Source organism: Bubalus kerabau, chromosome 12 (assembly GCF_029407905.1).
Source record: "Bubalus kerabau isolate K-KA32 ecotype Philippines breed swamp buffalo chromosome 12, PCC_UOA_SB_1v2, whole genome shotgun sequence".
NCBI classification, from domain to species: Eukaryota; Metazoa; Chordata; class Mammalia; order Artiodactyla; family Bovidae; genus Bubalus; species Bubalus kerabau.
In genome coordinates this window covers 33,419,575-33,443,202 of record NC_073635.1, presented here as the reverse complement: position 1 = coordinate 33,443,202, position 23,628 = coordinate 33,419,575, and the positions used below count along the sequence as shown (strand labels likewise).

The window sequence follows — 23,628 nt, the reverse complement described above, 5'->3', positions numbered from 1 at the left end:
CTCTGTGATTTGCAGCACCTTCCAGCAGATTCTAATGAAAACCACAGATGTGAACCACAGGTATAACTTTCTGTTTCTCATAGCCATACTGCAAATTTTGAAAAACTGAAATTAATTTTAATAATATATTTCGAGCCTAGTTGCTCAGTGGTGTCCGACTGTTTGTGACCCCATAGACCAAAGTCTGCCAGACTCCTCTGTCCATGGGGATTTTCCAGGCACGAATACTAGAGTAGGTAGCGTTTCCCTTCTCCAGGAATAATATACTTAAGTTAACCCAATACAGAATATTCAACATAATATCATTTCAAAATGAAATTAAAAAGTTGCTGAGTTAGTTGACATGGTTATTTCCCCCTAAGTCTTAGAAATCCTAGTATATTTTCCGTGTGGGACACATCTCAGTGCATGTTCCAGCGCTCGAGGGCACCCGTGACTGCGGCTTCCTCACTGGACGGGGCGCCCCTGCTGCCCGTGGTCACTGGTCACCTGCAGTGTCCGCCAGGCTCCCTGCCCTTGGGCCCACTGGCATTTGGTTTTCAGCCTTGAGCTCCTGGAGTTCTCTCTTAGGGTCTTTGTGCACAGAGCTCCCTCTGTCCAGAGAGCACACCCACCGCCCACTTCATCCAAGTCATTCCGTCCTTCTGCTCTTTCCTCTCACAGCCCTTGATATGATTCACAGTTATAAATGTACTTGTGCACCGAGCACCCATAGTCTTGTAACATGTGTACTTCCCCGGGCCAGGCATTATCTCCTTAGCTCAGCACTACGTATTAGGTGTCCAGCCCACACGCCACCGGGGAGGGACTCAAAATTATTCACTGAAAGAATGAACAGATTCCTGGTGTATGGGTTCCTTAATCTAGTCTTTTCGAAATGTGCGTTGGAAATCAATTCAAAGACATGAAATCAATTTGCTGGGTCATAAACAGCGCTGGCAGAAAGAAACGGAATAACTAGCCTGTGGAGGTGGTGGCGTGTCACGTTCCCTACCGTAGTCGTGTTCAGAAGTCTGTGGAAGTCTCGCTCTCGTCGCTGCTGAGATGCAGGAGGAGGATTCCAGGTCCTTAGGGTCCCACCGGCCCCAAGCTGCCAGGCATGCGGGACCAGAGCTGGGGTTCCACTGTGCTGTTCCCTAAAGCCGGGGTCAGATTCAGTGGAGAAGCCTGCACACTGGCAGCTTCCTTGGAGGGTCCTGGGGGGTCTTCTGTCCGTCCTGGAGCCCCTGGTGCCCAGCAGAGCCGGGGAGTGCCAAGGGCAGGCCTTCCCATCAGACCTCCTCAGAGATGAGGATGGACACCCTGCAGAGCACAGGGTGGCCTGGCTGCAAACTCTTTCACTCCGTTGAGCAGGGGACGTACACTCCATGAGGGCCTCCCTGCGCCCCCCAGCTCCACGCCCGTTGCAGTTGTGTTTCATTTAGGTAACAATCACGAGCTGCTGGACGCTTCTCGTCTGAAGCCCAGCCCGGGTGTCTGCGATGGGCCCACAGGTCAAGGGAGTGGGGAAGGTTCTTCGGGCACACGAGCCAGCATCCTGGGGAGAGTGGGCAGGCTTCGCAAGCAGGCTCACCAGTGTCCTGAGCTTCTAGAGGCTGGTGAGTGGGACAGGAAGGGGGCCAGGATGAGGGTCCTGTGATCTGAAGGCCTAGAGGCAGCAGAGGTGAGATGGCCCTGGACAGAGGCCTGGGGGAGGCCCCAGGTCAGCCTGCGAGCCCCACATCTGGGGTCCGTTCACCCCCTCCCCCGGGGGAAAGGTCTCTCCTCCCAGCACCTAGGCTCAGGACCCATAGGCTTCTTTGTCCCCTCACCCCAGGCTGGTTGTGGCCTCTGGGAGGAGCTGGCATCTCTGAGGTGCCGCAGACACGTACCCTGGGTCCCCAGGTCGCTCAGTGAGATTCCGGGGACAGCTGTGGGGGAGTCTGGGAGCGGATGACCTAGGGGCAGCATAGGGGGATCTTCTTCTCCAGAAACGAGCTTCACCAGGGCGACCACTACACAGGCACGTTGAGAGCCGTCGCAGCTGAGCAAGAGGCAGAGACTTTCAGAAAAATGACCGAAGGGCGTTCAGCGTGGTCGTGATCAGATTCCCCAGAAGGTCTGGCTGCAACCTCGCCGCATGTCTGTGGCATCAAGTGGAGGAGCTTAGACTTGGCAGTTTCCATGCCCTTATCTTTCACACTTAGAGGATGAGCTCTCCCCACATGGGTTTTTCTTTTAGTTTAGATGATGATTTTTTTTTTTAAACAGACCGCCCAGGGATCTGGAGTCTCTGCTGGGGAGTAAGAAAGCGATCACACAAACGCTGACTCCAGGCTTCGGGCTGCAGCCCTGGGTGATTCTGGTACCGCACACAGGAGGCCGGGGGTGGCCCCCCTTCCGTGGAGCACTGGAAGGGTCTCCAGTGTTCCACCTGGTGGGTCAGACTCTCTTCTGTCTGCATGTCAGGCCCTACAATTTCCCCCCAGTCCGTGACACCCAGATAGAAGAGACCCCACCACCCTGGTGGCGCCTCGGGGAGGGGACCCCCATCCGAGACTCCAGTAGTCCAGCTCTTCAGCCCGCACCCACCCAGGTGGGGCCATGCATGTGGCCTGGTGTCTTGCAGAGGACAGGGGTCTAAGTGTCAGCTCCCTAGAGAGGCCTGACCTGGAGCGGGGCTCTGTGTTCTGCCCCATCTCCTCCTCCCCAGGGTGCATTTCCTCTCAGGAGGCTTGATATCGCTCAGTGAACCTTGACCTCCACCTGCCACCCCCACCACGCATGTCACATGGGCCTGCAGACGTCCAGGTGTCATTGTAAACTAAGTTAGTCTTGAGGAAACAGACTCCGTTTGCTGGACAAGTGGAGTCTGTGTTTTGAGCCTGAGCTCTGGCCCAGCCGGGACACCGGTACAGACATAGAGAACAAACATATGGACACCAAGGGGGAAGGGCGGTGGGATGGGTTGGGAGATTGGGAGGGACATACAGACACTATTGATACTATGTATAAATTAGCTAACTATTGAGAACTGACATAGAGCGCAGGGAACTCTGCTCAGTGCTCTGTGGTGACCTAAATGGGAAGGAAATCCATAAAAAAGGCATTATATGTACATGTATAGCTGATTCACTTTGCTGTACAGAAGACACTGACTCAACATTGTAAAGCAACTGTACTCTAATGAAAATTAATTTAAAAAATGCATTCAACAATCCAAGGCAGAAGAAGGGACAGAAAGCAGGACACAGCAGAAAGAAGCAGACAACCAATTCATGCTGGACTTTGGCACGTCTGGAGTGTTATTGTAATCTCCATGGTAACCACTAGAATATGAAAAACTGTATAATGAGATAATAGAATGAAATAATAAAAGTAATCTATAATACACAACATCATTAATTGTAAACATGATAAATGTTCTAATTAATACAAAGTTTGCCAGATGGGATAAACACAACCCAGCAATATGCCGTTTACAAGAGACACATCTAAAATAGAAGGAAGATGAGAATATTTTTTCACTTCAATGCAACTAGGTTAAAAATCAATAACAAAAAGATAAGTGGATTTGATGGGCAATTAAGCAGTATTTTTTCTAAGGAACTATATGGGACAAAGAAGAAATAATAATAAAAATTAGAAAATACTTTTGAATTAAATTATTATACTATATGGGACAAAGAATAAATCATAATAAAAAATAGAAAATATTTTTGAATTAAATTATTCTTAAACACTACATATCAAAATATTTGGGATGCAGCCAAAGCCATGGCTGAAGGAAAATTTATGGCCTTCAATGACTCTGTTGCTGTTGCTGCAGTTTAGTCCCTCAGCCGTGTCCAGTTCTTTGCGACCCCATGGACCGTAGCTGGCCAGGCTCCTCTGTTCATGAGATTCTCCAGGCAAGAATACTGGAATGGATTGCCACTTCCTCCTCCAGGGGATCTTCCTGACCCAGGGATCAAACCCCCATCTCCTAGTTGGCAGGCAGATTCTTTACCACTGAGATACCTTGTGAAGCCCAAATGAATTTATTAGACAAGAATAAATGCTAAAAATTAAAGCACCAAGAGTATATCTCAACAAGTTTGAAAACGAACAGGAAAAGAAAGCCAAAGAAAGTATCATTTATAATAAGGATAAAGGCCAAGGAAAAGACGTCGAAAAATAAGCATACAAAAGAGGACTGAGAAAGCCAAAGGCTGGTTCTTTGAGAAGGCAAAAATTACAACCCCAGTTTAAAGAAAAAGGAAGTAACAAAATCAACGTCAAAATGTACAAAGGGGATTTTTCTAAAAGTCCCACCAATCATCAAAAAGGTAATAAGCAATTACACCAATACATTTGAAAATGCAGGTGAAATGGACCAAGTCCTGAAGCCAGGCCATGGGCCTTGCAGTCTTTACTAAAGCCCAAGACCATGACATGCTGCCCATGAGGGTCGCTGGTCTGCGGCTACACTCCAGACCCAAGTGCTTTAGAGAGGTCAGTTTTTGTACCAAATCCAGCTGGCTGGAGGGATGCCGTCTGACAGGGTCCTGGGAGTCTGGAAGGCTGGAGGAGCATCCTCACTCCTGAGTGGTCAAAAGGGGGCTCTGGAGCATGGTCCTTCTGCATGCATCCCGCCCACACCAGCTTCTGCCTCAGTTTACCCGGCCAGGCCAGCCACCTTGGCTGAGCTACTGGGAAGGCCTGCCCGGGAGGCACCTGCTGGCTTTGGTCCCTTCAGCTGTTTGAGGGCTCTGCGCGCCTCCAGACTGTGTGCTGATTGCACACAGCCCCCGCCAGGGCCCCTCGTGGCGCTTCAGAAGGCTCCAGGGACTGGCTATTGGCCCTCAAGCAAGGCTGGCTGGCAGAGTGAAGGCACTGCAGAGTGTTTCCCCAGAGGGCATGTGCAGGGCAGCGACTGCTCCCTGTTGTGCAAAAACAAACCTCAGAGCAGTCCCAGTTCCAAGGGACAGTGAGCGATTACGATTGAACAAGGGACCACTCGCCTGGGGCTATGGGGAGCTGGCCGTCAAGGAAGGGTGGGTGGCTGATTGCGCTGCCAGGGACCTGCTGATGGAGGAGACTATTTTTGACTCTGCTTTATTTTCCCCTAAATAGACCATCCAGCCTACCTTAGCTGCAGTTGGTTTGCCTGCACAGCCCTGCGCTTTTATTTTCATCTGTCCAAGAGTCAGGGATATTTGCTGTTTCCCAAATGCTCATTCTATGCAGTTTTCTTTTTTCCCCCAATTCACATAATGCAGCACCATATTGAGGACCTCCTATTTGGAAGTCATCTCCAAATATCTGGCTTTGTGTATCCCCTTGCCCCTGAACACCTCCTCCATCAACAGAGGGTGGTTTGTCAGTAAACTGGGGAATCTGTATAATGGGTATAGTTGGCACAGACTGGAATATGATGTCACATGTTGCAGATCCAGATCCTTCCACCTTGATCCTCAGCACAAGGATTTCCTATTTCGGCTCACATAACTGCTGTAGCTCCAGCCATCACATATGCATTCAGCTGGCTAGAAGAGAGAAGGTGGGGAAGGTGTATTTCTTACTTTTAAGGACATTTCTAGGTAGCTGTGGACCCCAATCCTGCTTGTATCCCAGGAGCCACCCCAGGTCCAAGGAAAGTAGGTATAGTTTTTCTTCTGGGCAGGCTTATATCTCAGACAAAATTTGGGTATAATACTAAGAGAGGGAGAAAACTGATACTGGAGGATAAACCTTGTCACAGCATCCCGAGCAGTTTTACTTTCACACGCACAGGTTCTCACTGACAGCGCCTCAGTGCAAAGCGTCATCGCCCATCCTCCTGGACGTGGGGCTTGAGACAGCACAGGGGTCGACATCCACCACGATGAGCCCACACCTTTCCTGAAACTCCGCTCACTTTTCCGCCTCTGGGTCTGACACGCAGGTGCCCACCCCTCTGGCCTCAGCCTACCACCCGCCCACGTTTCATCCTGAAATGGTCTCGTTCCCACTGACGTGTGGATTCTGTCCCTCTGAGTAGTCGAGAATCTTTCAGACATCCTTAGTTACAGCATAACATCCCCCTGTGTGTCCTCCGCCAAGTGTTACTGACAAGAAAGAGCTACAGCTGGAATTATTTACTCTTTCAAACCCTTTTAAAACAGAGTCAAGGTTATCTCCAGGGTGGCTATCATCCTCCTTTGCATCCTGGTGTGTTTCCTGGAGTGAAATGGACACGGAAGGAGTCGCAGCCTCCCTGTGGGTGGCAGGGCTCCAGAGTACGTCCTACCCCAAGTATCAGCCACCTCTATTCCATTGTTATCTCAAGACATATCTCATATGGCGCTTCTTAGAAACCATAGAAAATATATGACTCTTCAGCCCAGGTAACCTTGGTTTTGCCAGAGAAATTAAAGAAAGGAAAAGCAGGACCAAGTGTGGGCTGAGGGCCTCTGGGGGCCTGTGCAACCATGTCCTGTGTGATTTGGTGGCAGGGAGCTCCCCGAGTGTGTGTCCTCTCAAGGGAAATCTCCACCAGGAGATGTGAGGGCGGCGGACATGCTGTGTACTAGTCACCCACATGCACTTCTGTGTGCCCACGTTCTAGCCCGCACCCTCACCTGAATTTCAGCCAAAGCAGATGCCTTAGAAAATAGAACTGCTGGTCCTTGCTGATGAAGAGGCAAGTTGTGATGTGACAGCTGCTTGCCCACCAGTCCTTCGCTTCCTCCCAAAACTGTTTGTAGCTCGTTGGCCTGTTTCTAGCCAAGGAGGCGGTTCCTGAGCTTGAAGGGTCTCCCAGCTCCAGGCAGGCCACCATGTGTGCTTCTTGGACAAACTGGCAGATAGTCAGAGGCTAGAGGTCCAGGGCTCCTACTGGCCAGTGCTGGGCTGGTGGTTAGAGCTGCGCCGGGTGGGGGTGTGGAGCTGGGGTCCCCGCAACTGTGGGAGGCCAGAGGAGTTTTGCCAGGAGGTTGGTGTGGGCTCATGGGAAGGAAATGTTCTTATACCTTCATACCAGGTGCATGCGTGCGTGCTAAGTCACGTTAGCCGTGTCAGACTCTCTGTGACCCCATCGACTGCAGCCCGCCAGGCTCCTCTGTCCATGGGATTTTCCAGGCCAGAATGCTGGAGTCGGTTGCCATGCCCTCCTCCAGGGGATCTTCCCGACCCAGGGATCGAATCCGTGTCTGTTATGTCTCCTGCATTGCCATGCGGGTTCTTTACCACTAGTGCCGCCTGGGAAGCCTCATACCAAGTAGTACCTGTGATTAACTGAGATGACTGGGAGTAAACATCATTGTCTCAGCAGTCGCTGGGAGACTTTACCCTGCCTGAGACCTGCATGCGGGAGGGTGAAAGTTTCCTTAAGCTCATCAGGATTTGGGATAGAGACTGGGCTCCCGGGCCTGTGTGCCAGCTACTGCCTGTGACAGAGACACGCTGGCAGAGCTGAAAGCTGCCAAGACAGAGGATGAGAGCAGGCCGTCTCTGGGGGAAGGAGCTGGGGAAGCCCCCTCTGTTGGGACAGGGGAGGACAGAGGTTAGGTTTGGAGAAGAGGCCTGCCCAGGGGGACTTGGCAGTGAGATGGCACTCTTTATGATGGGGAAAGCGAATGCTTAGAAGACAGCTGATGACAGGACCAAGATATCTGGGCTACAGAGATGCTTTAGAGAGCATCACCTGTTGACTGCACATCGGGGACCTTGTATCCCAGTGGTTACAGACAAGGAATCCAGTAGGAGTGCGTTCAAGCACTCAAGTCAACGGTCAGTAAATACAAACCCCTTTCCAGGCATAGTGCCAGGGGCTTGGGCATCCACCGGAGAGTGGAAGAGCACCTGTGGGCCTTTAGCAAGTTACGTGATTTCTTCAAGCACCTTAATGTAGACTCGAGGCACCAATGATACGTGTAGAGATTTGCCTTCAGCAAAAGGTCATCATCAGATTCAGTGAGATGATGCATAGAAAGCATTTCCGTTATATCCAACTGGAAAATATCCCACTTTAATGTGATCTATTCTCCTTATTCAATACTCCACCCATTCTGAAAAAAAAAACAAAACAAAACACTCTCTTTCAAGTTCTTTATAACCTCAAGGTAGTAATTAGGTCATGAACTGGCCTCCTTTCCTCCAGGACAGAGAATCCAGTTCTTTTCTTCTTTCCTCATTGACTCCATTTCCTGACCCTTTAATCACACTGTAAACTGAATTTATTTCACTGTATCTGTAACCATTTCCAAAGATGATGTCCCCGGATGGGCGCAGGGACTAATAGAAGTGCAATCAGCACAGAAGGGAGAGGAGGTGGTCCCAGCTCTCCTGCCTCGTGGAGCCTGCCCCCTCACATCTCTCCTCTCTGTGCCTCTGAGTTGAGATGGAGCCCATCGTGCCATCAGGGCACACCTGCAAGGCCATCACTCACGAGGCAGAATCATCCGGGCATCCTGCCCTCCCCCGTCTGCGCAGACACACCTAGGATAGAACCACATCTACTGAGGATGTTTGCATGTGATGCTGGTTGGATTGTGAATCACTACTGAGGGCTTCCCTGGTGGCTCAGACAGTAAAGAATCTGCCTGCAACCAAGGAGACCCGGATTTGATCCCTGGGTCAGGAAGGTCCCCTGGAGAAGAGGATGGCTATCCACTCCAGTATTCTTGCCTGGAGGATCCCATGGACAGAGGAGCCTGGCGGGCTACAATCTATGGGGTTGCAAAGAGTTGGACAAGACTAAACGACTAACACTTTCACCTGGAGGCCAGTTTGGAACTTTGATGCAGTAATTCCTCTTCTAGAGTTTTCATTTTTAATTTAAGGCTGCAAATAGCATCATACTATATTTTATACAAATGAAAGGAAAACAATAATAAGTTAGGCAGTGGTTATTTTTATTCATTTATTTATTTCTGGCTGTGCCATGTGGCTGTGGGATCTCAGCTTCCCATCCAGGGACTGAACCCAGGTCATGGTAGTGAAAGCATCAAGTCCTAACCACTGGGCCAGGAGGGAACACCTATCTTCTAGGAATTTTAGAGAAAAATCGTAGGTGTGGGCAAATGTGCGTTCAGGGCTAATCCTTGCAGCATGTTTCCGGTAACAAAATTGGAAATTGGCCAGATAATCAATATAAAGAGGATTGGTTAAATAACAACTGTATTTTCATCTGATATAAACCTATAGTCATTAAAGAGTATATACATGGTCATAAACCAGGCCCTGCCTGAGGAAATGTGTTTGCCATACATGAAGTGACAAAACAGCAGATTAAAAAATCATGGTGTCAGACAGAATGCAGGCGAAGCTCTTAGCACCGTGCTGGGTCTGTAAGTGTTGGCAACCATCACCGTTAGCAATATGAGCGAGGACTTAGACAAGCATTCATGAATAATGGAGGAAAATAAAGCGGGACTGGACCAGCCCACTCCATGTCCTGTGATCATGGACCCCTCCCCTCCCCTTGGTAGACTTGGTTTACCTGTTTGGGAAATAATATCTGACTTTTATTAGGTTAGAGGGTACTTGCTTATGCGAATGCTCAGCAGAATTTTCCTGCAGAATAATAAAGATAGCTCCCCTTGTGAGTCCACAGGGACACGGCTCTATGCCCATGATCTCGTGGACAGCTTCTCACAGAGGACATGTGGGCTTAGAGAAGTGAAGTGACTCACCCAAGGTGGGAGCCCCAGGACACGGACACACATCCCCCACTGCAGGCACCAGCCCACCACCTTCGTACAGGACGCCTGGCCCCGGGGGGTGTTTCCAGCAACCAGCTCAAGGTCCTGACATCCACCACCACGGTCTAAAGAGAAAGCTGAGGATGGGGCGGCGTGGTGGACCCAGGCTGTGGCCTGAGACGGAGTGGCAGCCGGCAAACCTGGGGCTCAGTTCTGACCCAGACCACAGCATCCACACCTGCAAAGGGGTGAGGCGGGAGGATGGCCCCACACAGAGGGTCTGCAACGCTGCTAGGCACAGCAACTGGATCACACGGGGCAGGAAGCTGGGCTTGGTGGTCTGGGGCTGGTGTGGGGTGTGTGTCTGGGCTCCGTGAGATGCGATCGGTCTCCTTGGGACTGACCCATAGGAAATGGCTCTCAGTAAAGCCGACCCCATGCCCCCGACACCAAGTGCTCTAGGAAGCTTTCCAGGTGACCCTTCTCCACGTCCATCCTGGGATCCAGGGCATCTCCTGCCCTGAGTCCTTAGTCACACAGACCCACAGGAGCCAGGCTTTTCTGTAGTTGTCTCCATGACTAAAGCAGTGCATACCTGTATATTTGCTGTGCAGTGCAGTAGCTAGCAGCAAGAAATGGCTTTTAAAATTTAAATCAATTGAAATGAAATGAAAAAAAAAAATCAGTTCCTCAGTCTCACTAGCCACATTTCCAATCTCAGTTGCCACACAAGGCTGCAAGTTCCTGTATCTAATAATAGCACACACACAACTTTCCCATCATCACAGAAACTTCCCTCAGACAGCCCTGCTCCAGAGTTTTTCTATCAAAATAGATTTACATAGAAATAAACACGAGTAGAGCTGGTGGTTATCTTATTTTACTTTTCTTAAGTAACCATTGACACAGCTTTTAATAGTAACTGTCTAGATTTGATAGTTTCATACTAAATATTTACCAAACAAAATTATACAATCCAAAATATGTACCACTGACATTAAACATTAAGAATAACTCACTAATGACTGAATTGTATGCTTTTAAAAGTATATAAAAACATGTTTGGAAAAACTGAGTATGTGTTGAAGGCGTCAGCTTTGTCCTATCCCTTTTTATTTCATATTTCATGCAGAAAAATCAAGCTTGGTTTTATATATCCTCAACTGTTTTTCAAACTGTTTCAAAACCTAAAATGAGAATACATAGGTTACAGTCCATCCTAATGCACACACACACTCCACTGAATATACTTCTATTAGATGTTGCTTGCTGGGGTGTGCTCAGTTGAGTCCGATTCTTTGTGTCTCTATGGACTGTAGCCCGTTAGGCTCCTCTGTCCATGGGATTATCCCGGGAAGAATACTGGAGTGGGTTGCCATTTCCTCCTCCAGGGGATCTTCCCAACCCAGTGACTATTTCCTACATCTCTTGCGTTGCAGGCAGACTATTTACCCCTGAGCCACCAGGAAGCCCAATGTTGGTTGAGGCAAAGATTATTATTCTTGGGTCTCAAGTTCTGTGAAGCAGCTGATTTCTATCCTGAAATGAACTGCCAAATCCATCATTTTCAGTGAAATCTCTTATCCAATATATAGACCATCTTCTTAGAAAGCCTGTAAACTTTGCAGACTGGAAAATAGCCAGTCTGTGCTTTTCTCCCTCAGGAGAACTAAGAAAGCAGCTGTCCCAGTTTTTTTTTTTTTTTTTTTTTAAATCCTGTTTTTATTGGCTAGCTTATTTTGAAGGTTTCTTCAATTTAACTGTATTTCTGCAATTTCCATTTTGCAAATCCTTCTTCTGAGCTTGCCGGCCCTGCTGTGACAAAGCATCGCATTGCCCAGTTGTTTTGTGCTCATATCTGGGGCATGCAAACATCATATAACCTGTGTTGAAAATGCAATGACTTCTGAAATGCAATGTTGCTTATTAAGCCAGTAAATCATCAGATGATTTGAGCTCAGAAATGTGTTGAACTCCCAGACGTGCAGAGTAGAGCACCGGGGGCTATGGAAGAAGGAGGCTTGTAGGATTGGCTCTGAATCTGCCGGTGCAAACAGCCCCCCACCCCCGCTTTAGGCTAGTTTTCAAATACTACCTTCAAGGGATGAAAAATGAGTGAGTCTCATTTTATTAGCAGCAGTGCTAATAAAAACACTAAGGCAAAGTAACACCCAAGTAGGTCTGTGCAAAGCGCTGTATGCTAGACCCTTCCAGTGTCCCATCTCCTGCAGTGCTGCGTGGTGGGTCCTTGGGTCATGCTCATTTCATAAAAGCAGGAGATGGAGGTTCAGGGAGGTTAAGCAACACACCCCAAAGCCAGTAATCGGAAGTGATGTGAACCCAGGTGGCGTGTGTTCAGAGCCCGTGTTCCCATTTTATTCAGGAAGACTACATAACCATTGATTGACATCTTTCCCTCTTACAATCATACACCTATTTTTACTCCAATAGAAACGACATCTATGATCAGTGTTGCCGACTCAAGCCCTGTCACTCTGGCAGGTCTGCAGGTAGAGGCGGGCACCCTGAGTGGTAGGTTTTCTTTCCCAAACCTCTGCAACCCAGGGGGGCTTCCTGGAGGAAATCAGTAGGAGCCTGCTGGTAGCTAGAGGAGAAACCTACTCTGAGAGATGGAAGAAACCATCTTTACAGAAACAGAAGGGCTGGGTACAGTGAAATAAGCTTTTCTGAAGCTTATTTCTGTACTGTGTGAGATTCCTCAGCATTTGTCACCTGTTCCAGAACTAAAGCAATTACCTAATGAGGAGTTTGGCAGTTTTTTTTCTTTTTTTTTTTAAACTTAACCAAAGAAGTATATCTCCTTTGGTCTTCCCAGGTATTTCACTGGTAAAGAATCTGCCTGCAAAGCAGGAGATGCAGGTTTGATCCCTGGGTCGGGAAGACCCCCTGGAGAAGGAAATGGCAACCCACTCTAGTATTCTTGCCTGGAGAATCCCGTGGATAGAGGAGCCTGGCGGGCTACAGTCCATGGGGTCACAGAGTCGGACACGACTGAAGCGACTTGTCAGGCACGCGCCAAGCATGCACGGTGCCTGTTTACAAGGCTGAGTTTGCTGGGGGCTGCGGGGAGAGGGATGGGTGGTAGGGCAGAGCGGAAGCCCCTGTGGGGTGGGGGAGGACATCCAGAGGGAGGGAGGTCCCTGGGTTCCTAGAGTAGCACCTGGACTGCAAAACTAGTGTTTTCAGTTAACTCTAGTCACGTGCACCAGGTGGGGGCAGGGGTGGGGGCGGTGGGCTTGTTAAAGGTCCGACTGCAGGGTCTCATGCCCCAAGTGTCTGAGTCAGTAGTTCTGGGGTGAGGCCTGAGACTCTGCGTTTTTAACAGGTTCCCAGGAGACGCTGAGGCTGCTGGCTGGGGTCTATGCTTGAAAGCCCACAGCTACAGAGCCAGCAGACGCAGAGGGTAATTAATCACTCTGCCCCAGGAAGTTCCAAATTTAGTGGGACACTGGAGCCCAGTTTTGATGACTACAAGAGGCTGCAGAGAAATGGTAGATGATGTGGGGGAAAGGATCAGGAAAATAATCAAAAGGGTATAAAATAAAATCAACCAGGAAAAATGATTTAATTCTTTGGGATAATGTCATTTGAAGAAGAGAATACTGTTTAATCAATATTTTCAATATATAAATGTTGACTGTGACGAAGGCATTCTCTACATCTCCAGGGCTGGGCCATGGTAAACAAAATTACAGCATCATAAGGCCGACTGTGATTAGGAATACTAAAACACACTAAGCTTTGAGCGAAAAGTGTGGCACTTCAGTTTCCAAAGCTACCTTGACTTAGATGGTTTAGATTCCATATAGAAAATTCCACTCTGTAAATTTCCTTCCAGCTGTTAGACTCTATAGTACCCAAGAATAAATGTGTTCCTATTTCAAAAGGATTCTGGAAGGAGTAAGGATGTAGTTGGAACAAACCAATTTTCCCTTAGGTTTTTTCCTTTCAGTTTCCCAAGTCAGTAACCTTGACTTCTGTTACCTTTCAGAGGATGCCGTTAAGATGTTTTTTTTCCTTTTAAAATACACTCCTTGTAGTTGTCTGTTCAGACAGTCAATTACCAGGGACTCTGTGCACTAGGGTTTTCATTTCTGCTCCAAACTTACTTTCAATGCAAAGTTTGTTCACTGGTGTTTTGATGCTATTATTTGAACTTTTATGAGTAAAAAATTCCTAGGTTTCTTCTGTAAATAAATACAATGAAGATATTTAAGTTATATATTAAATTCCACTTCAACTTTGTACTTTAACATACTTCTGTTGGATTAAAAAAAAATGTTCTTACCTCCTTGGGCAGAAATGTAGCACAGTGGATGTAAGGACCATCATCACTATTAACATTATAGCATTTTTGATACAAAAGATTACAGATAAATGTCAAAAATCACAGTGAGATATTTTTCAATTTCTCCGATTTATCTTGGCTGGAAAAAGGATGCCTTAGGATGAGTTTGGTTGAATTTTAGAACCCAGAGGACAAAAGTTTTCATCTCAGTTATTTCAAAATGAAATCATGCAAGCACCCATAGCCTCCCAAACACAAATCACATACGTCATGGGGAAAGCTGTCCTTGGATAAATGGCAGTGACAACCTTGGTTGTGGTGTGTATAATCATATATATATATATATACACATACACACACATATATGTACACACACACATTGCATTGTTATATAAGGATTGTGAAAGAATTACCTTAAGGTAATGATAATCTGAATTTTAAAAAGTGAGAACATTAGCATGGAAAAAATACTTATAGATCTTTACTAGGAACTGAGAAATTCTAGAAAAAGTTCAAAGTTCATATGCATTAAACACAGACTACTTAATTATTAACTTCTGACAATATTAAAATATATTATGCATTTATATTTAATATTTATATTTTATTATATACATTTCTATAAATTATATATATATTTAAGTATGTATATTTTATGCTTTTGAACTGTGGTGTTGGAGAAGACTCTTGAGAGTCCCTTGGACTGCAAGCAGATCCAACCAGTCCATCCTAAAGATCAGTCCTGGGTGTTCATTGGAAGGACTGATGCTGAGGCTGAAACTCCAATACTTTGGCCGCCTGATGCTAAGAGCTGACTCATTGGAAAAGACACTGATGCTGGGAAAGATTGAGGGTAGGAGGAGAAGGGGATGACAGAGGATGAGATGGCTGGATGGCATCACCAACTCAATGGACATGGGTTTGGGTGGACTCCAGGAGTTGGTGATGGACAGGGAGGCCTGGCATGCTGTGGTTCATGGGGTCACAAAGACTCGGATACGACTGAATGACTGAACTGAACTGAACTGATGTATATTTTAAAGCATTCATTCTTATCAGAAGTTTATAGACTTTTTGAAAGGATGCTAGAGATGGGACAGTTATCCTTGTGACTCAAAGCATTGACTGCAGACCGTCAGCATCACCATCAGTATCACCTGGGAACTTGCTGGAAATTGGGTGATGGCCCAGACCTATTGAAGGAGAAGTTGCATTTTAACAAGTCTCAGATAATTTGTATGTCTTTCAAATATTTAAAATTTGAAGATCCCTAGTCAAAATTGCGAGCGTGCTAAGTCGCTTCAGTAGCGTCTGACTCTTTGCGACCCTATGGGTCGTAGCCCTCCAGGCTCCTTTGTCCATGGGATTCTCCAGGCAAGAATACCGGAGTGGGTTGCCATGCCCTCCTCCAGGGCATCTCCCTTACTCAGGGATTGAACCCACGTCTCTTATGTCCCCTGAATTGGCAGGTGGCTTCTTTACCACTAGCGCCACCCTAGTCAAAATTATCAGGATTTTTTCTGCATTGTCTGCCAGAGGACAGTATATCTGTCTGCTAATTCAAACTATGTTTTTACTTTCTTGATGTATATAAACTAAATTTGATGATTCTAAAAGTCCTTATCAGATTTTAAGATTCCAATCAGATAGCAAAACCATCTGATAATCATCCCATTCTTCAAAAGGGACAAGAAGGCCATCTGTTCCTTTATTACACTGGGCTTTGATCAAAGTGGAAACATAAATGTTCAATACAATACCATCATAGTCACTTATTTAATATGTATTTTAAATTTGAAATCATAAGTTGTCCTAATAAATGATCTATATGCTATCAAGAAATAAAATCAATCATTATTTTAATAATGAATTCAGCAATTCTCTAAAAACAAAACATTTACTATGGCTCCAAAATACTTTTATTGGCACTGAAAGTGAAAGTCATGCCCAACTCTGCAGAATTCTGCAGGCTAGAGTACTGGGGTGGGTAGCCTTTCTCTTCTCCAGGGGATCTTCCCAACCCAGGAATTGAAACCAGGTCTCCCATATTGCAGGCAGATTCTTTACCCGCTGAGCCTCAGGGGAAGCCTAAGAATACTGAAGTGGGTAGCCTATCCCTTCTCCAGCAGATCTTCCCAACCCAGGGATTGAACAAGGGTCTCCTGCATTGCAGGCAGATTCTTTACCAACTGAGCTTTGAGGGACATTTTCTCTTTTAAACATATTTAAATCCTGCTTTAAATTTTGCAGGACTCCAAGATCAATCCTGCCTGCCAAGTCAGCAGAGGAATTTTCCCTTCGTGAATGAGGCCGTTCCATTTAGGTTTCTGAAAAAGGTGCTCTCCCCATCACCCCACCCCCTGCCTCCAGGTACCAGGAGGGAAGACGCCCCCCCCACATAAATATCCAGAAGTCTTCACAACTGAAAATGAATCGTAAGAACATATTACAGTTGATTGAAAAAAATCTCAGCTGAAATCAGGTATTTTAAAAACAGGAGGCAAAAGCAGCCACTTAACTAGTATTTAGAAGACCATTACGTACTGATGTAAGGGTATAATAGGAGGATTAAAATAGTAAATGAAGGGGAAATCTCTGTATAATAAGAGTACCCTTATCTCTTTGCATTAAAACATTGCAGTGTGCCTCTGGGCAAGGGGTGGCGCTGGGGAGGTGGGGGACTTGGCTCTAAATGGGAAAAAAGCTCAGGAAAGAAGAGACCTAAAGACAAACAGGCCTCTTTCACCTAGGTAGGACCACATTGATAGTCCATCCCATGTAATTTTAAAAGGGAAGCTTTATGTCTTAACTATAGAACTAAAACTTTAGTGACAGTAACATAGGTGGCTTCCTTGGTGGCTCAGACGGTAAAGAACCCAGCTGCAATGCAGGAGACCCAGGTTCGATCCCTGGGTCAGGAAGATCCCCTGAAGAAGGGCATGACAACCCACTCCAGTGTTCTTGCTTGGAGAATCCCCATGGACAGAGCAGCCTGGCAGGCTACAGTCCATGGGGTTGCAAAGAGTTAGACACAACTGAGCAACTAAACAATAACACATGTTGTAAATCATTTCCCTCGTATTCAGGGCAGCATCAGGGCGGCCCCATGCAGAAGAGAGACAGGCATGGACTCTGGAAAACCTGGATTCAGATCCCAGCTTTACCCTTGAAGCTCTGTGGCCTTAGACAAATTTATTCGCCTCTCTGAGCCTCTATTTTCTTTAACTGTAAATGTGTGTTTTTGTGAAGCTAGCAGAGCAGGTAAAGCACCCAGCATGAGGCCCGGCACATTTTAATGTGGTGAAAAACAGTACTTATTATGATCGTTATAATTACTCTTAGAGATATGAAAATGGCAAACACTATTTCTACAAAAACACCATTTTTTGCTTTCAAACCTCTTTATGGATATTTCCCAGCCCACGTCGAAACCAACTTACCTTAGTCACTTCTCCCATGGAGATGAGATTAACTTTCAAGTGACGAAAAACAGACTCATCACATTCAACCTACCAACTCTGTCACGTGTTGGATTTTTAAAGGCTAAGATGTGTCATCCAGCGATGTGTATTGAAAATCCTTTCCCATTTCTGCAATGTTTCCACCCCTCTCCTTTACATGGACTCAGGCAGGATTGATCCACACCTGGGCTGCATTAGAAGGGGCCCTGGAGAGATGGTATCAGCCCTGCAGGCTGCTAGAAGGGCCTCAGACCACTGTGAACATAACGTTTGGGACAGATGAAAGAGGTTAATTTACTACAAATGATTCCCCAGGGACCCTGAAATACTGGTCTTCCACCCTCTGAATGGGCTACATTGATGGGCTGTCCAGAAATTCTCCCACTGGTTGTACAGCCACAACTACAAACACACTGCAACTGGAGGCAAGGTTTTCTGTGTCCAAAGCATCCTCTGAGCTAACACAAGACAGTCAAACACAACGGTTTTACGATATATTTAAAATGAATCTTTCTGTGTCATTTCCAGGACTAAATCCTGGCTCTCTTAAAACAGGAAATATAGTTTTTATTGAATTTAAGTTGTTTTTTGGTGAAAAGAAAAGGAATTCAAATTCAGCTTTTCATAAACAGACACGTGGTCATTCTGCTTGTAAACGTACAGAATATAGCTGATACACATCACAATCAGATATGCATGTTATTTATTCACAAGCTTAATTGGTAAAATAGAAGACCACCTGTTTCAAATGCACTGACACCACAGACAGTGTATGAATCAGAAATACTTGGCCTACAGTATTTCATTCTATTTGGTTCAACCAAGAAAAACTATTAATACATTCTTAGATAGGAAAAGTGATGCTTTTTATATTTTGTGATAGCTTCACATTGATTCATTTTTTCAGAATATACTAAAATCAATTTAATCTAATTTGAACATGCTAATTTTTTTCTTTTGTTTCCTGAACACAGACTGTAGCTTAGGAAACCACCGTGTTATACCTAATCAATCCTACTTTGTACGTAAACCACAACACATTTCATATTTCATTTTAGAAGGTCATATTGAAAAACTGTATTGAAAAGTGACTCATCTGGTTCTGGATTTACATGGCAACATTTGAAACTAGTGGTCTAGCTGACATAGGGAGCCATGCAGAAAGAGTTAACAACAGGCATAGAAATACCAAAATAATTCTTGTGAACAGCAACTGCTGAAAGTAAAGAAAGAATGAGTAAAAATGAGTTTATCGTTTCAGTGTTGGTAATTCACTACTGAGTTCACGTGAATAAAATCAGTTTGTGTTAATAAAATCCATAAGATAATCACATAGACTATTGGCTTCAGAGTGATTGTATTCTATTTGATACATGCGGCATTAAAAAAAATCTACCTTGACATTTTAAAAAAGAAGGTCAGGAAAAAGTACTTTCTCCAATTTCCTCAATAATTCAGTTTTATTTTAAAGTCCAGGTAAAAACTCTGGGACCAGTTTACCTTTTATAATTTCATGGCCATGTTACACCCCTTCCTTTCCCCTGACAATATCAATCCTCCAAACAATAAAAAAGCATAAGCCCCGCCTTCAAATAAAATACTTTAAAAAAACCCCATCCCAAATAAAACAAAATAATATTGAGCAAAGAACTCAATTGCTTTTAAAAAGGTGAAAACACTGGTGACATTATTTTCACTTCAATCACTTAACTCATCTAAGTGAATGCTTCAGAGTGCTCCTGTGGCTCGAGAGAGACTCCAGCAGAAAGGATGGAAGGAGTGCGTCTCAACGGTCCGGCCAGGCAGTGGGAGTGCTTGGTAAATTCCCGCAGGCTCCTCCTAGGTGGAAAGCCCGCTACACGTCGCTGGGAGACCGAGCTCTCTGGGACAGGCTGGGCGGGACGCAGCCACAGCACACGAGGCAGAGGGCCTTCTGGATCTCCTGGTTTCTGAAAGCATATATGACGGGGTTGATGATGGAGTTGTAGGTGGCGGGCAGGAGGGTGGCGTAGGTGTAGATGGAGGGGTACGTGTAATCAGCGATCAAGGAGTAGAGGGTGAAAGGCATCCAGCAAGCAGCGAAGGTCCCCAGGATGATGGCCAGGGTGGAGATCCCCTTCCGGGTGGTCACGTAGTGCGAGGTGGCCAGGAAGTGGTGCTGCAGGGCGATCTGATGGGCGTGCCGCATGACGATCTTACAGATCTGGATGTAGAGCTGCAGCATGAGTGCGAAGGTGAAGAGGAAGGAGACGGACAGGATGGCAGCGTTGTTCTTGGTGAGAGGCCTGACCACACTGCAGGTGGACTCGTCCCGCAGGCAGTTCCAGCCCAGGACCGGCAGCAGGCCCAGGCAGATGGAGGTCCCCCAGAGCATGAAGAGCATGACGTAGGTAAACGTGACCGTCCTCTCTGAGTGGTAGGTCAGGGCGTAATACAGGGAGAGGTAGCGGTCAACTGTGATGGCCAGCAAGCTGCAGACGGAGGCAGAGAAAGAGGCCACGATGAGTCCGATGGTGACCAGCTTGGTGGCCTCTGACTGAAGCAGGTAGGCAAACACGAAATTGACAATGAGTCCGATGCCAGCCAGCAGGTCTGCAAGCGCCAGGCTGCCTATCAGCAGAAACATGGGTGCCCGCAAGCTGGGGTTATGGAAGATGATAAGGACCACGATGGCATTTTCGCAGGAGATGAGGGTTCCCGAGGTACATAAGACAATGTCCCAGGGGTTAACCACCAGCTCCGGCTCCGGCTGCAGGACAGGGACCTGGGAGGAGACCTCCGCCGAGATGTTCCCGGAGGCACCGGCATCTACAAACTCCCGAGGCAGCCCGCTTACATTGACTTTCGGGTCTTCATTCATTTTAACCCCTGTCCTCTTCAACGAAAAGACAGGCTGTTTAGTGTTGAGATAGGGCAGGGCGACAATCCCACATCATGCAAAAACCACACCAACAGCGAGCCAGCCCTACTTAGACACTGCCCCCAAATGCCACAAGCTTCCCAAATCACAACGTGGTAAGAAATACGACAAAAGCCAAAGTCTCCGTGGCTTAAAACCCATCATCACCACAACAAAAATGCCGTTTTGGCGCTGGGGGACACCCGGGAAGGGACTTGCACACAGGTGCGCGAGCGGGGCAGGCACACGCGGGACAGCGGCGGTCTGTTTGCTCAAGTACTGAGGACACACGTGAAAATGTGTCTCGCGTGCCGCCAACGAGCGGCCGCCTGGCACCGGGGCTGCCGCGGGGGGTGGGGGGGGGAACCGCGCCGCGGCGACAGCTCTCCAGCCGGGTCGGGCTGCCATCCTCGCTGGAACGTTCAAAACTCCCACCCTCCAGGCGCCCGGTGCGCGCGCACATTCACACCCCAGCCAGAACAAAGGGGGTCCCGGCCGCTCCCCCTCACCCCGCCCCGCCGCCCCGTGCGCACGGGGCAGTCGCCGCAGAGCCACGAAAGGAAGGCGCGCGCGATGGAGATGTGGACACGGACGGACAGACAGATGCCCAGGCACCGCGGCGGACGCGAGGGGACGCGAGGGGACCCACAGGGCGCGGGTACATCGCGGGGGTCACCTTGGCGCGCCCAGGCCGGGGGGGAGGGCTCCTCCGCTGCTCCCAAAGCGCTACCCGGGTCGCATGTCGGCGCCCGACCCGCGGGGCGAGGGGCGGTGGCCGCTCGCGGGGCCTGGCCGGGAGGGCGGGGGCGCGTTCCGCGCCAGGTGAGCAGCGGCGGCAGGTGAGCGACGGGCTCGGCTCGCGCGCCCAGCTCTCCCCGCCCGGCCGCTCGCTCTCCCCGCCCGCGCGCGCCACCGCCCCCGCGCGCGCCGCCGCCGGAGCCCCGGGAGGCCGGCGCGCGCCCAACGGGTCGGGGCTGCGCTGGGCGCGCGGGCGGGGAGAGCCCCCCACCGCCGGGTGCGGGCGAGAGGAGCCGGACTCCAGGAACTGCAGTGTCACGGTGGCCGCCGCCGCCCGCATCCCACTCGGGGCTCTCACGGCGCGGGGGCGGGACAGCGCCGCCCCGGAGCCCCGTGACCCGTTTCGTTCCCGAGGTCCCCCTGGGGCGTCCCGGTCTCCAGGGCCCGCTTCTCCATGCCTTTCCCTAAACTGCTACCTTCACGCCCAAAAGAACTGCCTAGGGTGGTACTCAGGATGGTCAGGTGGGATGGGGCGGGGGTGAGCAGGTTTAGGGAAGCAGGGTCTTTGATTCAGCCAGCTGTTTTCGGAATTGCAGTTGACCACACTGCAGTTCTGATCCCCAAGGGACCCCCTTCCTTAGGTGCGTCCTGGACCTAGCTTTTTTTTTTTAAATCACTATTTCTTGGGAATATTTGCTTCACAGGATATAGGGTGCTGCTACGTGAATCATCATCATTATCATCAAATTGCACTTATTAAGTGTTCCCCAAGCTGTGTTTTCCAATGGAAATCATTTACAGACTTCCTGCAGAAGCAGATGCCGGCCAAAACCCAATTCATTGATGCACTGAAGTGGTAATGTTAGTTTATCTTTTCATTTGAACACATTCAATAGTTTCTAAGATTGAGAACCTGATGGCTATTTGCTCTTATGAGCCTGTCTCCTCTGGATGTAAAATTCAGAGCACCTGGGAGATCCTAAGTTTAAAGATGGTCTCTCTTTCAAAATGGGAGAAGGAAAAGGCATGATACTCTGGTCTTTCCCCATCAGCAGTGAAGGTTTCCCCAGCTACCTTTCTCTACCCTGAGGTGGGGGGAATAGTTTCTGTGTGAATAAAGGTGGTCTTCAGGGCATAGGACCCTAGAACTAACTCCTTCCTGCACACGCATCCTCCTCTGGCCGCCCCATCTTCCCTCTGAACTCACTGTCATTCCTTACTCCTGCCCTTCAGGCTCACCCACCAGGATTCTCCCTCCTCCCCGCTCCTCCCCTCTCCTGTCAATCAACCCCTGCCTCTGCAAGATCACCCCAGCTCTCTCTGCACCCCAGGTCTCAACTGCAAACCAGTGGTTCTGGGGCGGAGCCCAGATTCTGCATTGGCAGTCCTCTTTGCCAGTGATCCGGATGCTGCTGGCCCATGGATCAAGAAGCAAGGTTCTGTGGCATTTTAAGAATGGCTTGTATCTCATGGAGAAGCACGATGAGGGCTGGGCATGCAAATCCAGTAAGCCGTGGTCTCTGCTCACAGGCAGGTACAGTCTGGTGGTGACGGACACATAAAAAGCAGAAGTAATACCAGGTAGCAAATGAGGTAATGTAGGGATATGCATCTTCCTCTCAACTGTTAGGCGGTGAATCAAAGCATTTTTAGAAAAAGGCGAGGAACAGTCACTTAAACATACAGATAGCTGTTTCAGTATGACACAGTTCAAACCACCTGCCAACATTTTAGGAGCCTCGCTTCAGCAGAGCGGTTTAGGGAAAGTGAGTGACAGCACCAGCCAGCCACTGCTCTCATCAATAATACAGAGTCTGGCCCTGACCTACAGGGCTTACAGCCGTGGGATTTCATGCCCTCTTTAATGTGTTTAGGAAATAAGAAAAAAGAATGGAGGCTTGCAGGACTTCCCTGGCAGTCCAGTGGTTAAGACTCCACGCTCCCAATGCAGCGGATGTGGGTTCGGTTCCTGGTGGGGGAACTAGGATCCAGGATGCCACATGGTGCAACAACAACAACAACAAAAAGATAAAATAAATAAATAAATAAAATAAAGAATGGAAGATTGAGAAGAGAAAGGGTAATAGATGGGTGGCAGAGATGTGCAGGTTTATGCAGTTTTGAGACCTGGAAAGCATTAAAGGAAGAAACAGAAGACTCATGTGGGGCTTGGATACAGCTCAATGGTGAAACCTGGGCGCCAGGGGCCAGGGCAGCTCCTCCAATGGCCAAGGTCAGCCGTGCATTCACCGTCCTGCTGTTACTCCTTCCCCTTGGAAGGCTGCTTGTAACACAAAGAAGAATTTAAACATGACCAGATTTCTATGTTTATCAGTGTATTTGTCAGGACTTCTGTTGCCAGGGGGCAGACATGCAATTCAGACCAACTTGATTTAAAATGGATGCTGCTGTCTGGCACGGCTGGGGAAGGTCCTGAGAGACTCAGAGTGGAGGAGAAGCTCCAGGAACAGGATCCGACCTGTGTGCCGAGTTCCTTCATCAGCCCATCTCTGCCAGCCTCGAACTGTCCTTTCCTAGACCAGCATCTCCCGCGCAGCCATGAACGTGGCCTCAGGC

General features: G+C 48.1%; 1 protein-coding gene across 3 annotated transcripts; it reads right to left on the bottom strand.

Moving 5' to 3' along the window:
• Positions 1–17,960: 17,960 nt before the first annotated feature.
• On the bottom strand, positions 17,961–21,146 carry GPR12 (G protein-coupled receptor 12). 3 transcript variants are annotated; one of them, XM_055541851.1, is made up of 2 exons: positions 20,990–21,146; positions 17,961–20,282 (listed from the first exon to the last, which is right to left on the bottom strand). In XM_055541851.1, exon 2 carries the CDS (start codon positions 20,272–20,274, stop codon positions 19,270–19,272), a length of 1,005 nt encoding a protein of 334 aa, XP_055397826.1. In that variant the 5' UTR covers positions 20,275–20,282; positions 20,990–21,146; the 3' UTR covers positions 17,961–19,269. The 3 variants fall into 3 exon arrangements, with proteins under 3 accessions (XP_055397826.1, XP_055397824.1, XP_055397825.1); XM_055541849.1 differs by having other exon boundaries at positions 17,961–20,289; positions 20,963–21,144; XM_055541850.1 differs by having other exon boundaries at positions 17,961–20,289; positions 20,990–21,143.
• Positions 21,147–23,628: the final 2,482 nt, after the last annotated feature.